General features: G+C 42.2%; 1 protein-coding gene across 4 annotated transcripts in view; it reads left to right on the forward strand.

Annotated features, from left to right (window-relative positions):
* Nucleotides 1-789, forward strand: part of LOC143299790 (calcium-activated chloride channel regulator 1-like) — a 104,751-nt gene extending 103,962 nt beyond the window's left edge. For all 4 annotated transcript variants that reach the window (XM_076613224.1, XM_076613222.1, XM_076613225.1 and 1 more), the window contains exon 16: nt 186-789. In XM_076613224.1, the coding sequence (XP_076469339.1) occupies nt 186-766 (581 nt within the window). In that variant the 3' untranslated portion in view covers nt 767-789. The remainder of the gene's footprint in view (nt 1-185) is intronic.
* Nucleotides 790-12,106: the final 11,317 nt, after the last annotated feature.

Here is a 12,106-nt window from a genome sequence, read left to right on the forward strand (position 1 = left end):
TGTAGTGCAACATATCAATCATAAGTTATTTGCAAAACATGTCATGGAAAGAGAGAGGCAGACAGACAAACATACAGACAGAGACATGTACAGAAAAATACCAGACAGACAGACATACAGACAGCCAGACACCGGCAAAAAGACAGTCCTTTTCTTCATTCCCCACCCCTGTGTTCCTGTTGCAGCCAGTGTCTACGTGATGCAGATCTCCCGGGACTTTGACCAGCTGTTCACCATGGAGGTGAACCAGACCACCTGGACCACGCCTGCCCTGGAGCAGCTACTGGCTGACCTGATCCCCCGCCCTGCCGGCCACCCTGAGCAGCTGACCCTGTCCCTGCAGCAGCTGCCAGAAAACGTGACCTGGTTCCTCAGCCTGCGGGCCGTGGACGACAGCGGCAACAGTGGGGAACTGTCCAACATCGTTACTCTGTCCCGGGCCCGGGAACTGGCCGTGCCCATAGAGATGGTGCCCGTCACGCACAGCACGCAGTTCTACCTCAAGATCATCCTGCCCCCCGTGGCCACGCTGCTGCTGTTCCTGGTGCTGGCCGTGGTGGTGCTGCGCTCCAGACGGCACAAGAGCATGGACGCCGTGCTGGACGAGAAGGACTCGGGGCTGACGACCAGCGCCTTTTCCCTGGACCTGGCCCACATGGCCCACATGAACTACCGCCACGAGGGACAGTATCGCCCGCGCTGCCAGGAGGACCCCGAAACGTGGAGCGAGCTGGGCAAGAGCCGGGAGAGTCTGGACATTCTGTAGCTCGAGGTGGATCCTTAGATCCTTGGGGTTGGGGGGTTGGGGGGGGGGTCTTTAGTTCCTGAGGGTGATTATTAGGGGACCTTTAGGTCCATAGGGTAGTTATTAGATCATTAGGGGGGATAGGGCATCTGACATCAGCCATCTGGGTGGGAAAAAGAGCTATATAGGTGACATTTTGTCGGCTGTGAAGGGTGACTGGTACGTTTGCTGCCTACAGTGATGCCTTTGTGTAAAATTGTATAAATGAATAAGTGCCCTCAAAAACTACCCCTATCTAATCTTTGTAGACACTGGCAGAGAGTACCGTGTCTTTACGGGAAGTCACTGCAGGGTGGTGGCACTGGAATGAGAGAGTGAGGGGGGATGGGGGGTGGGGGGTAATTTGTTCCGATATGTTCACGATCAAAGAAGTACTTTCTTGACAAAAAAAATCATCAGCACATGAGATCGATTTGTTTCGGGTATGCTAAGGGCTAGAAACTTGGGTACATCCTTTCGCCTGAATCTTCTTCCAGTATGAAACGAAGGCAACGAGACCATTCTGTACAGCAAGTGGTAATGCATTTAAAACAATAAGAGTCAGGGCTATCTTTCACACTGCATAAGAGCGGGAGGAATATCTCTGTCAATCACTCACACTGTTTGCCTATCGACATAATGTCACAGCATGCAGCCATGCACAGCACGTACCGAAATAGTCTGCTATCGTCAGACTTGCTTCCGTTGTCTGTTGTGGAAAATACCATTCAGTTGTACAGGTTTGAACTGCTCACGTGTGGGTATAACTGCCCGCATCTCCACTGTTAACAGGCATCAGATTTCAGAACGCTAATCTGAGTGAAAAAGTCGGAGAGAAAGAACTCTGCAGACACCACTAAATGGCAGCCAATTTGTAGAAAGTCAGGCTAGTTTCGCCAGTTCATCCAAAACGTTACCACATATTGCCCACATGGTTTGACAATCCACTAGTTTCTGCAAGTTTGCATGTTTCTTCTCCATGTACCAGTTTCAAAGTTGTTTCATTGCAAAGCCATTAGCTCTTAGAGAAAGCACAGGTGCATTGATATGAGCTGTATAAAGTGTCATGCCTTTTTGGATGTTCTTTAAACTTCGTTAAACAACACACCACGTGGATAACAAAAACATCTTTTTTGGTGTGAAATTTAAGTACAGGCTTTGCAATGAAATATGGGTTTCGTGCGGTTTGCAGATAACGTTTTGTCATAAGTTGATGAATGTAGGTTATTCTGATGAGTTACTCTTCATGTAGACTCAGTTATTGTTTAAAAGATCACACTGTACTTAAACTTCCTCACACACACACACACACACACACACACACGCGCGCGCGCGCGCGCGCGCGCGCAAGCGTCACATCTTATTCTCTCCGACACTTATGTCCTTTTTCTCTTCCAGCTGTATGGCTTGTTCAGGGCCAGCTTATATTCGATTTTTTTTCTCCATGTTTTTAATATTCGGTCTTTTTCTGGAATTGATTATGTGATTGATTTTCTACGGTCAGTCAGTATAGCTCTTTGCATTTTGAAGTTTCTTTGGAAAACATTTTGAACTGAGGATACGAAAATAACAACAACAAAAAACAAACACACAAGCAAACAAAAACACAAACAAAAAACGAAACAAAATAATAACACTTTTTTTAAATTTGGGTTGGATATGGTTCGCGTTTTTAGTCAGATTTATTTTTGTATTTGTTTATTTATGTATTAGTTCAGTTTGTGTATTCTTTATTTCATTCCTTTTTGTCTGTTCTCACGTCAAAGGCATGGTATTTTGAACATTGTAAATTCTTCATCGTTCTGGTGAACAGAAAGAAAGTCCTGCCGTGACGATGCATTTACGGTTGTGGAACATTCATTTTTTTCTATTTCGCTTGGAAACGGATTAAACAGACCAAAATGCTTCACTTACCTATATGGTACACCATACTGGAACTCTGACTCCGAACATACTGGGGATCGTCTCATTCTTTAAATTTGAAATGTCTTCCTGTTTCGCTGTGTGATTTGTGGATTCTGCGCGCGCACGAGTGTGAATGTGCAGCCGGTTTGTGAATGTCCGTGCATTCTTCTGTTAATCTTTGTGTTTGTTTTTGCTTGTAAATTTGTGGCCTCCTAAACATGTAGGTCATAGCCTCCCGTGACAGTCTCACAAAGTAAAGGAACCTACACCTTTTGGCTGACCATGACCGGAGACATGTGAGGGCTTGGGGAATTGGAAACGGTTGGGTCAGCGATTGGAGTACAGTAAATGAATAAAACGGGGTTTTTACAAACCACGGTTTCGCTGTGACTGTCAGTTTGGAGAGAGAGACAGAGAGAGAGAGAAGATGGTGTGGTGAGGCGGAAGGAAAGAAGAAGGGACGCTTCCAACAATAATGGTATGGCTGGCAACACCCAACAAAGGCCGGTTATCATCAACATCACCTTTAACCCCTTGATTGCTGCTGACAAGTGTGTTGGGCAATGAAGGGGGGTGACCTCACGGAGATAAGACAGAGCTTACTGGTCAGGACATCAGTCACCATTTTGTATTTAAACTTCTTCCTCTTGGGTTATGCTTCCTACGTTCACCAACATCAATTACATCATTAAAATGTACACAAAAAGCGGGAAATTAAGTTAAAGATGATGCCTCACTGATCTCATTTCACCCATGTTCAGCAGTCAAGGGGTTAATTCAGTGCCGGATCCAGCTGCCAGTGGCAGCAGGCAGTGTGTGCCGGCCCCCAGCGTCAGCACGGAGAGGTCTTCAGGCACCATCAGCCACACCGGCATGCCGCGCTTCTCTCAGCATCAATATATCCCATGGATATTGCGTGCTATGAATTTCTCCTTTTTTTCCATCGTTCTGCCTTTTCCTTTTCTTTCTGTCGTTTCTTCCCTTCTCATTTTCTGTCCTTGGTGGTCCATTGAAGACTTGACAACTGGACACACTTACTACGTTGTGTTCTGTTTTGGCGCCTTGGACTTTCCATGTGCCTGTTGGCAATTTTGGTTTAATAATAATAATGATAATAATGACAATAATAATAATGATAACTGGAAATTTATCAGCGCTCTCCTCATTGCACAAAGCGCTTTACAATCCACACACACACGCATACGAAACACACACAGTCATCAATAAACATATATATGCGCATACAAACTTGTATATACAATAAAAAAAAAACATCTATACATACATACATACATACATACATACAACCCCCACACAATACAGCGTTACAAATATACCTACACAATCAACTAGCTATCTTCATGTATGAGAGAGGGTCAAGAGGATATGCTGCTGGGAGAGGAAAGTCTTGAACGAGGGGCTGTGACGGGCCTAGTGAAGCAAAGAGTTCCTATATTTGAATAGCAGATGATGAAAAGGCCCGACCACCTGATGTATGCTTAATTTTGTTTATCATGCAAGTTAGTTATATTTTATGTTCTGATGAAAAATTGACGGAGGGAATGGTCAACGTCAGAGGCATGTCCTAGTCTATTCTCTCCCTCAACGATGTAAAGAGTCATTAGGGCGCCCCACAGAAAAGGTGTTCACCAGATTCCTCCAGGTCTGTCCGCTGTGCGTCAAAGCCTGGGTCTCTGCAAATGATTTTCTTGTCCATTCTGCAGTGTTGTCAGTCCATCGTTTTTTCAGTCTCCTCCTCCGTATCTCCCCCCTCCCCTCCCTCAACTGTTCCCCAGAGGACTGTTTCAGCAAAGCCAGTGGATCTTTGTTTCGTGGCCATGCCAGCGTAGCTTTCTTTCCGTAACTGATGTCAGCAAATGTTCATAAGGGTCCATTGTACTGCTTGATGGTTTGACGCACTTGTCCATTAGGAGATGGAATCAAATTAACTCAAATCAAATTATGGTGCTTAGAGCCTCGCCGACCACTAATCAGTGTATCTAATGTTAATATACTGCGATAGCACCTCATTTCCATGGCTTCAACTCTGTGTTTTTTTCCCCAAATCCGCCATGAGGGTCCGTGTCTTGCATACATTCAGAAGCATGGAGTATACCAATGCACACAGGCGACTGATCTTGTGTTTCATAGAGATGTTGCTGTACTTCCATACAGGTTTCAGTCTGGACAGTGCTGATACTGTCTTTATACCCTTTAAGAAGATTTCCGGTTTGGATCCTTCATTGCTGATGATGGATCCCAGGTAGGTGAACCGTTTATCCGTTCCTACCTTCTGTCCCTGGACAGTTATATTAGCAGTGATGGTGGTGTTGTGGGCGTTGATTCCCAAGTCATATCATGTTGATGTTTCACCCAGTATTTTAGCAAGCAGGGTAGTTCTTGCTCAGTACTTGCCAAGCCGTTGATGTTGTTTGCGAAGATAAGGTTTGGGGTGGTTTTTCCTCCAGTGCTGACTGTGCTGACATGATCTTCAAGCGCGTCAGTCATGATACGTTCCAGGAATATGTTGAACAACATGAGAGACAGAAGGCAGCCTTGACGGACTCCAACTGAAGGATGGAACCACTCTCTAATAGCACCCGATGTTAGTACCGCACTGTTCACTTTGGAGTACAGTTGCTGGATGGTATTGATAAGCTTTTGTCCGATGTTAATTTTATTTTCATTGTGGCCCAAAGTGCTTCGTGTCCGCCCTGGTGGGGGTCGATGGATGGAGCAGTCACTTTTAGCGCGGGTTGTGACCAATCCGGTATGGTCTCTGTGATCTTTTCTTTCTTGATGTGGCGTGTCTTGGGCACGTCAAGTCCAGCGAAGCCCATCCCTCTCGTTGGGTATACTCTCCGCATGCTGAAGGTAGCATTGAGTCATAATCTATAGTTACCAGTAGCAGAGGAGAACATTTGACCCGACGCTCAGTGTGAAGAGAGTTACAATAGTCTAATCTAGAGAGTATGCATGAACTAACTGGTGTTTTGGTTGAGTACGAGTGTGAGGTAGTGGCGTATGGAGCTGTTCGTCTGAGTTAAAAATAGGCTGCTTGACAGGTTTTGCTGATGTGATACTGCATGGAAAAAATTTTTATCGAGGAAAAAGCCAAGGTAACGGATATGATCACAGAATGAGATAGAAGAGTTTCCCAGATCGACAGTGGAAAGCAGGGTAGTGGCATATACTGATAGAGGAAGGAGTCTGAGAACAGGACATTTCAAAACAAAGTGAACTTCATTTTTATGAATTCCTTGCACGAATGAACTCAGAATGGTGTATGGTTTTATAGCGCTATCTAGGTATGTTTAAGTCAGAAAAAAAGCTAAATCTAGTCAAAGTAACTCGCAGGTTCCTGTTCAAATTAAGCAAAATGTATTGCTTCACTATATGAATAGAAATATAAACTGTAAGCATATCAAATCTTTCACTTGACTGGATGTGGCTTTCCCATTCCTGCCACCCACAGTCTGTCAGCCTTTGGCGGAAAATTTGCTCGAAACCAGCTCATTACCTACTCTTTGATATTCCCATGCCACGCATACCCAAGCCCATGTTCATATAAACATATTCGTATATTCGGCACCCAAATTACTTTGCCTGTGAATCTAGATTACATAGCATATTGTGGGATTTATTTTGCAATCGATCATTATTCATTTTCAATAACTTAAGCCAATATCGAACGCATCTAACAGCAGAGTTGATATGAATTGGATACCTATCAGTGTCTCCAAAACTACACTGCGACATTAAGTGCTCTCATTTCATCTCCCTAATACTTTTTAAGCCCAAATAAGTGAACAGACTCACAATACGATGGGTTGTATCTGCTTTAAAAAAATCAAGAATAGTTCCAGAGAACAATATTATTCAAAAGACGAGTTTTCTCATATTATGTGTCAATGCATCATTTGCCCTGCTGGCTAAATCTTTACATGTGGCTACAAAACTCAAACATGTAAAAACCAATTTACCAAGATATTTTATACATTGACAACAGACATTACACCACTATCATAAACCCCTGTCTCCCTCTTGACAAAATTAATGACCCCTATCCTAAAGACAATGATGTTACTCTTATCTAAATTAACCCATAACCGTAACTGGTTAGCTGAGTTTTTCAAATCATTCAATTGCGTTTGTGGACCAACAATTGTTTCAGAGAGCAGAACGATTTCATCAGCAAGCAATGAAATGTATAACTCCATAAAATCAACTATGAACTACAATATTTTCCCGTATCTATTATCTCTTCTGCAAATTCATTATAAATAATGAAACAAAATAGGACCACATACATCTCCCTGTTTGACCCCTCTTGTATAATATATATCTAATCAGTCAGCTTATCACTTTTGACCCCGCTTATATAATATATACATTCAGTCAGCTGATCACCACATCTGATTCTTGTCTTAACAACACTACACATGATCTTGATTCAATTAAGAAGTTTTCCACTTACTCTGTTAAATAACACACACACACACACACACACACACACACACACACACACACACACACACACACACACACACACAAATATATATATCTATATCTATATCTAGAGACAAACCAAAAAAGAAAAACAAACATCAATCTGTCAAATATTCCAAATTTTCGCAATGATCATGTTCCTTCCTCAACGGATAAGTTGTTTACATGTTACCAGGGTCATGTATGTTAGGTCGCCAGAAGGCCACACACCAGAGGAGACTCTGCACTGCTCTGATCTAACGTACTAAGGACACCACCTACTAAGCCCCCAGCTGACAACAATAATGGCTTAGTCGCGGAGCCAGACTGAGTGAGCGTCTCCCCCAGAGTGGAGACCGCCACCACATCCCTCCAATGGCAGTCCCCCATGAATTCGCCGACATTGAAGACCTTGACAAGACTCACCCCAAGTGCGGAAGTGGAAGGGTATTGAAACTGAGGTCACCATGAGAGCAGGGCATGAAAGGCCACATAATTTTGGGCTTTTTATACTGATGATGAAGGAGGATGACAATGATGATGATGATGATGATGATGATGACGATGCTGCTGTAGAGGTCCATTTCGTTTTGCGACTACGTAACAAGGCTGTACTGTACGCTTCCTGTCATAATGATATCCCGGCAACCAGGCCCGAGAGATACAGACACTTGCAGTGTTGGTCAGGAAAAGAGCAACACACCCGAAGACGCATCGGTGAAGTGGATGATACTCGACTGTGTGGTCCCAGCCTTTCCATTTAAGCCTATTGCTCAGCCGTCAGTCCACGACGCTAACCACTTCGCCACGGCGGCTGGCTATCTTCTGTGATTTTAGGTATGGAGTGGCTGCGATGACTGAAGGATTAAGCGCATGATTAAGCATACTAATTACAACTAAAAACACAATCAATCAAAAGTGGATGCCAACTGCAACTGCCCTTCTCACTCTTCTCGACTTGTCAGCCGCCTTTGACACGATAGAGCATTCAATCCTTCTTTCCCGTCTTCATTTTACATTTGGCATCAGCAGCACTGTTCTCAGCTGGTTTAAATCTTATCTCACTGATCATTGTCGATAATTTCCAGTCTGAACCTGTTAAAATCAAACACTGAGTCCCACAGGGATCTGTTTTAGGCCCAGTTCTCTTCACATTGTACATTGCCCCTCTCGCTGAAATTATGAACCACCACAATGTTAGTCATCATTTCTATGCTGATGACACTCAATTTCTGAAGAGTGATACCCCTGAAAAATTGTCCTCGCTCTTGCAAGAAACATCTGAATGCTTCCTGGGCTTTCAAAACTGGATGACTAAATAAGTTACAATTGAACGCAGACAAAACCGAAGCAATGATCATAGGAACTAAACAAAAACTCTCTTCCATCATAGTTGACAAAATCAAACTTGGCAATGCATCCATCCCTCTTTCCAGCTCAGTCAGGAACATCGGCGTTGTCCTTGACAATACACTGTCCATGCAAAAGTTTATCAGTCAGATATGTCAATTCTGCTACTGTCACTTGCGACGCATCAACTCCATTTGGAAATATCTGTCCGCCGACGCGACATCTAGACTTGTCGTTTCCCTCATTCTCACTCACCTTGACCACATACTCCCTATTGTCTGGTTTGCGTGCTTCATCCATTCAGTCCCTTCAGCGCGTACAAAACTCTGCTGCCCGACTCGTCCTCAGAAAAAAAAGTTCTGAGCACATCACTCCTATTTTGCAACATCTCCATTGGCTCCCTGTCTCACACAGAATAAAGTATAAGATCAGCACTCTATGTTATAAATGTATTCACAAATCTGCCCCTTCCTATCTTTGTGGCTGCTTTCACCTCTACACTCCATCTCGCTCTCTACGATCGGCTTCAGATCCACTCTGTTTACGCATACCCAGATTCAAACACTCCACTGTTGGACGCCGTTCTTTCTCTGTCTCTGGACCTTGCATTTGGAATGAACTTCCTCTTTCGCTTCGTCAGGTCTCCACACTCAGCTCTTTCAAGTCTGGCCTAAAAACCCACCTCTTCACAAGATAGCCTACCTCCCCTGCCTCTTCCTTGTCTCAGTTTCTTCAGTTTTATAGTTATGCATGTATATGAAGGACTGGTGTCAAAGCGCTTAGATTCAGCGCTATATAAATACTATCATTATTATTATTACTTTGATTCAAATATCATGTGATTTTTCGGAGTAATAGATAATTACTTTGAACATCATCTAAGGACAAATACATGTTCAGTGGAAACTGGTCAGTGAGTTTTCGATAGACCAGTACGTTGTTTTCTTCTAGGACACTCGACAAGTATATGATAAGCAGTAACTTCTTTTCCGCATAAACACTGGGAGACAGATGAGTTAGTATACACAAGAAAGTACTGGGGTTGCTCGATGTAGCAGCCTGTATTGTATTGTATTGTATTACTAATTTTTGTGACAACAGATTTCTCTGTGAGAAATTCGGGCTGCGTACACCGAGAGCGCCACCCTTTAAAAAAAAAAATTCCTTCATGCATTTATTTTTGTTTTCCTATCGAAGTGGATTTTTCTACAGAATTTTGCCAGAGACAACCCTTTTGTTTCCGTGGGTTTTGTTTACGTGCGCTGAGTGCATGCTGCACATGGGACCTCCGAATAACTCGCGTTCAGACCACCACTCATGGTCTAGTGGAGGGGGGAAAATACTGGCGACTGTGCCGTTATTCGAACCATTGCGCTCAGATTCTCTCGCTTCCTATGCGGACGCGTTACCTCTTGGCCATCACTCAACATTACACAGTGACGGTAATTTTTGTTGTCGGAATCTTTTAATCTGAGTCTTTGAAATGGCCCGTGTAGGTTTGTATAAGCATGTTATCACACACAAACACAACATAATTCAGAGCACTCTACCTTATTCAACTATTCATTAAAAAAAAGTATTCATTTGTTATTTTTGTATCACCGGTGTCAATATCCATCAACATATCGCTTTCTTGGCGAAAAATGACGTGTAAAATTGGATGAATGACGTGATTACTGATGTCATCTATACTCAGACAGTTCGAGATGTTCTGTCTCCACTGCACAATGCTGTTCACGAGACAGTGGTTGGCTTGTGCACAATTCCATAAAGAGCACGGCTGATAATGGTAAGTGGGCCCAAATAACAGATTATAGATAATGTATCAAAACAAAATTAAACATAGTTAATATTTCAATAGTTACCATCAGCGTTTTTCCCCGGACACATTCATGTTGTAAAATGAATCTCTACAAAAACTTTGCTCAAATGACCGAAATAATAAATTGTGTGCAGAGAACTAATCGATTAAAACGAACTTAGAGACATTAAAATACAACCCATCTAAAATCACCTGAAGTGAAAACACGTACAATTAAAGAAAACAAAACAAAACACCAAACAAACAAACAACAACAACAACAGCAACAACAACAAAAAACAAACAAACAAACAACAACAACAACAAACAAAACAGGAACACTTAACAGTTTTCAGAATTTATTAGATAAACGCTGGAAGGATTATGGATTCCAAGTTAATTTCTCCATAGGAAGCTAGCCATAACATTAGTAATTGCGCACTCTATTATAAAGTATAACAAGATAAGAATAAAAAAGAGTTCTAATTGATTAGGCAAAAGGCTGATAAAGCCTAAAAGCCGTGCCACTTGATATGACATGATATGATAACAGAATAACTGAAGATAAACATAATTCTTTTGAAGCAGAGAAACGCTTATACGAAACAGAAAGAGAGGCAAGGCCTTCAAGACTTGCTTGTGATGTGTACTTAATCGAACAAAGGAATTATGAAGGGGGACAACCCCCCCCCCCCCGCACCCCCCCCCCCCCAAAAACAAACAAACAAACAAACAAACAAAAAACCGAGAAGAAGAAAGAAGAAGCAGCCTTCCCGTCAAGAAGCCTTTTTAAACGCCACTTTTCTCTGACGTACACAGTATGACATTTTTTCCCCAGGACCTAATTCTAAATTACATAACATTGTGTACAATCTGCTTTTTCCCGAAAAAATGCAACTTGGGAGAATGTGCATTGTAAAAGGTCTTCACACTGAGTGTAAAACACAAAAGCCTTTCAATGTACTGAGTAATAATTTCAAAATGTAATGTTTAAGATGAGAAAGATGAGTTTAAAAACAAATTAATGCCCATGCTTCAAAACATGATTAATCCCCCCTTCATTTAGCTGCCCCAAAGAGATTCATTCATTAATGTAACATTCAGACTAAACGAAAGAAGATCCTATTTGAACAAAAAATGAAAATAAGTGACTGCTGTTGATCAGTGTTTTCAGTATATCAATTGAGAGTGTCAAGTTTTATCAATAGAAATTTTAAAAACGTAACAGTAAATTAGTTGTGCAAATAATCTGGCTTCTTTTTTATTTTCTGTGTCGATCCTAAAGGTGCACTGTCATAGAAAACAGTAAGAGTGGAAACAAGAGAATTCTTCCCATTTTTGTGCCAAATTTTGTGTTAAATGACAAAGTATTTCCAGAGAAAATGACAATGTTAATATTTTACCACATACACACAGACAACCGAAATCGGGTTATAACATACTCACTTCATTTACACAAGTGAGTCAAAAATGTGGATGCAGTGCCATTTGCGCGGGCGTTTGAGAACCCAGCTATGTGGCCAATCCCCCCCCACCCCCCTCAATTCCTCCAGTTTCGCCAACTGTGACAGCGATTCCGATTTCGTGGTAAAATGATAAAGGTAGATATATTAAAAAGAAAAGAAGAAAGAAACCAAAGACAAGAGAGGCAAGACCTTCAAGACTCACTTGTGACATGCACGAACTACAACAATTGAATCAAAACACAAAAAATCAATTGCAAAACAAAAGTCATGTGCATCTCCCGACAAAAAATATAGACCACACAAAGTTGTATT

Source organism: Babylonia areolata, chromosome 25 (assembly GCF_041734735.1).
Source record: "Babylonia areolata isolate BAREFJ2019XMU chromosome 25, ASM4173473v1, whole genome shotgun sequence".
In the NCBI taxonomy this organism is placed as follows: Eukaryota; Metazoa; Mollusca; class Gastropoda; order Neogastropoda; family Buccinidae; genus Babylonia; species Babylonia areolata.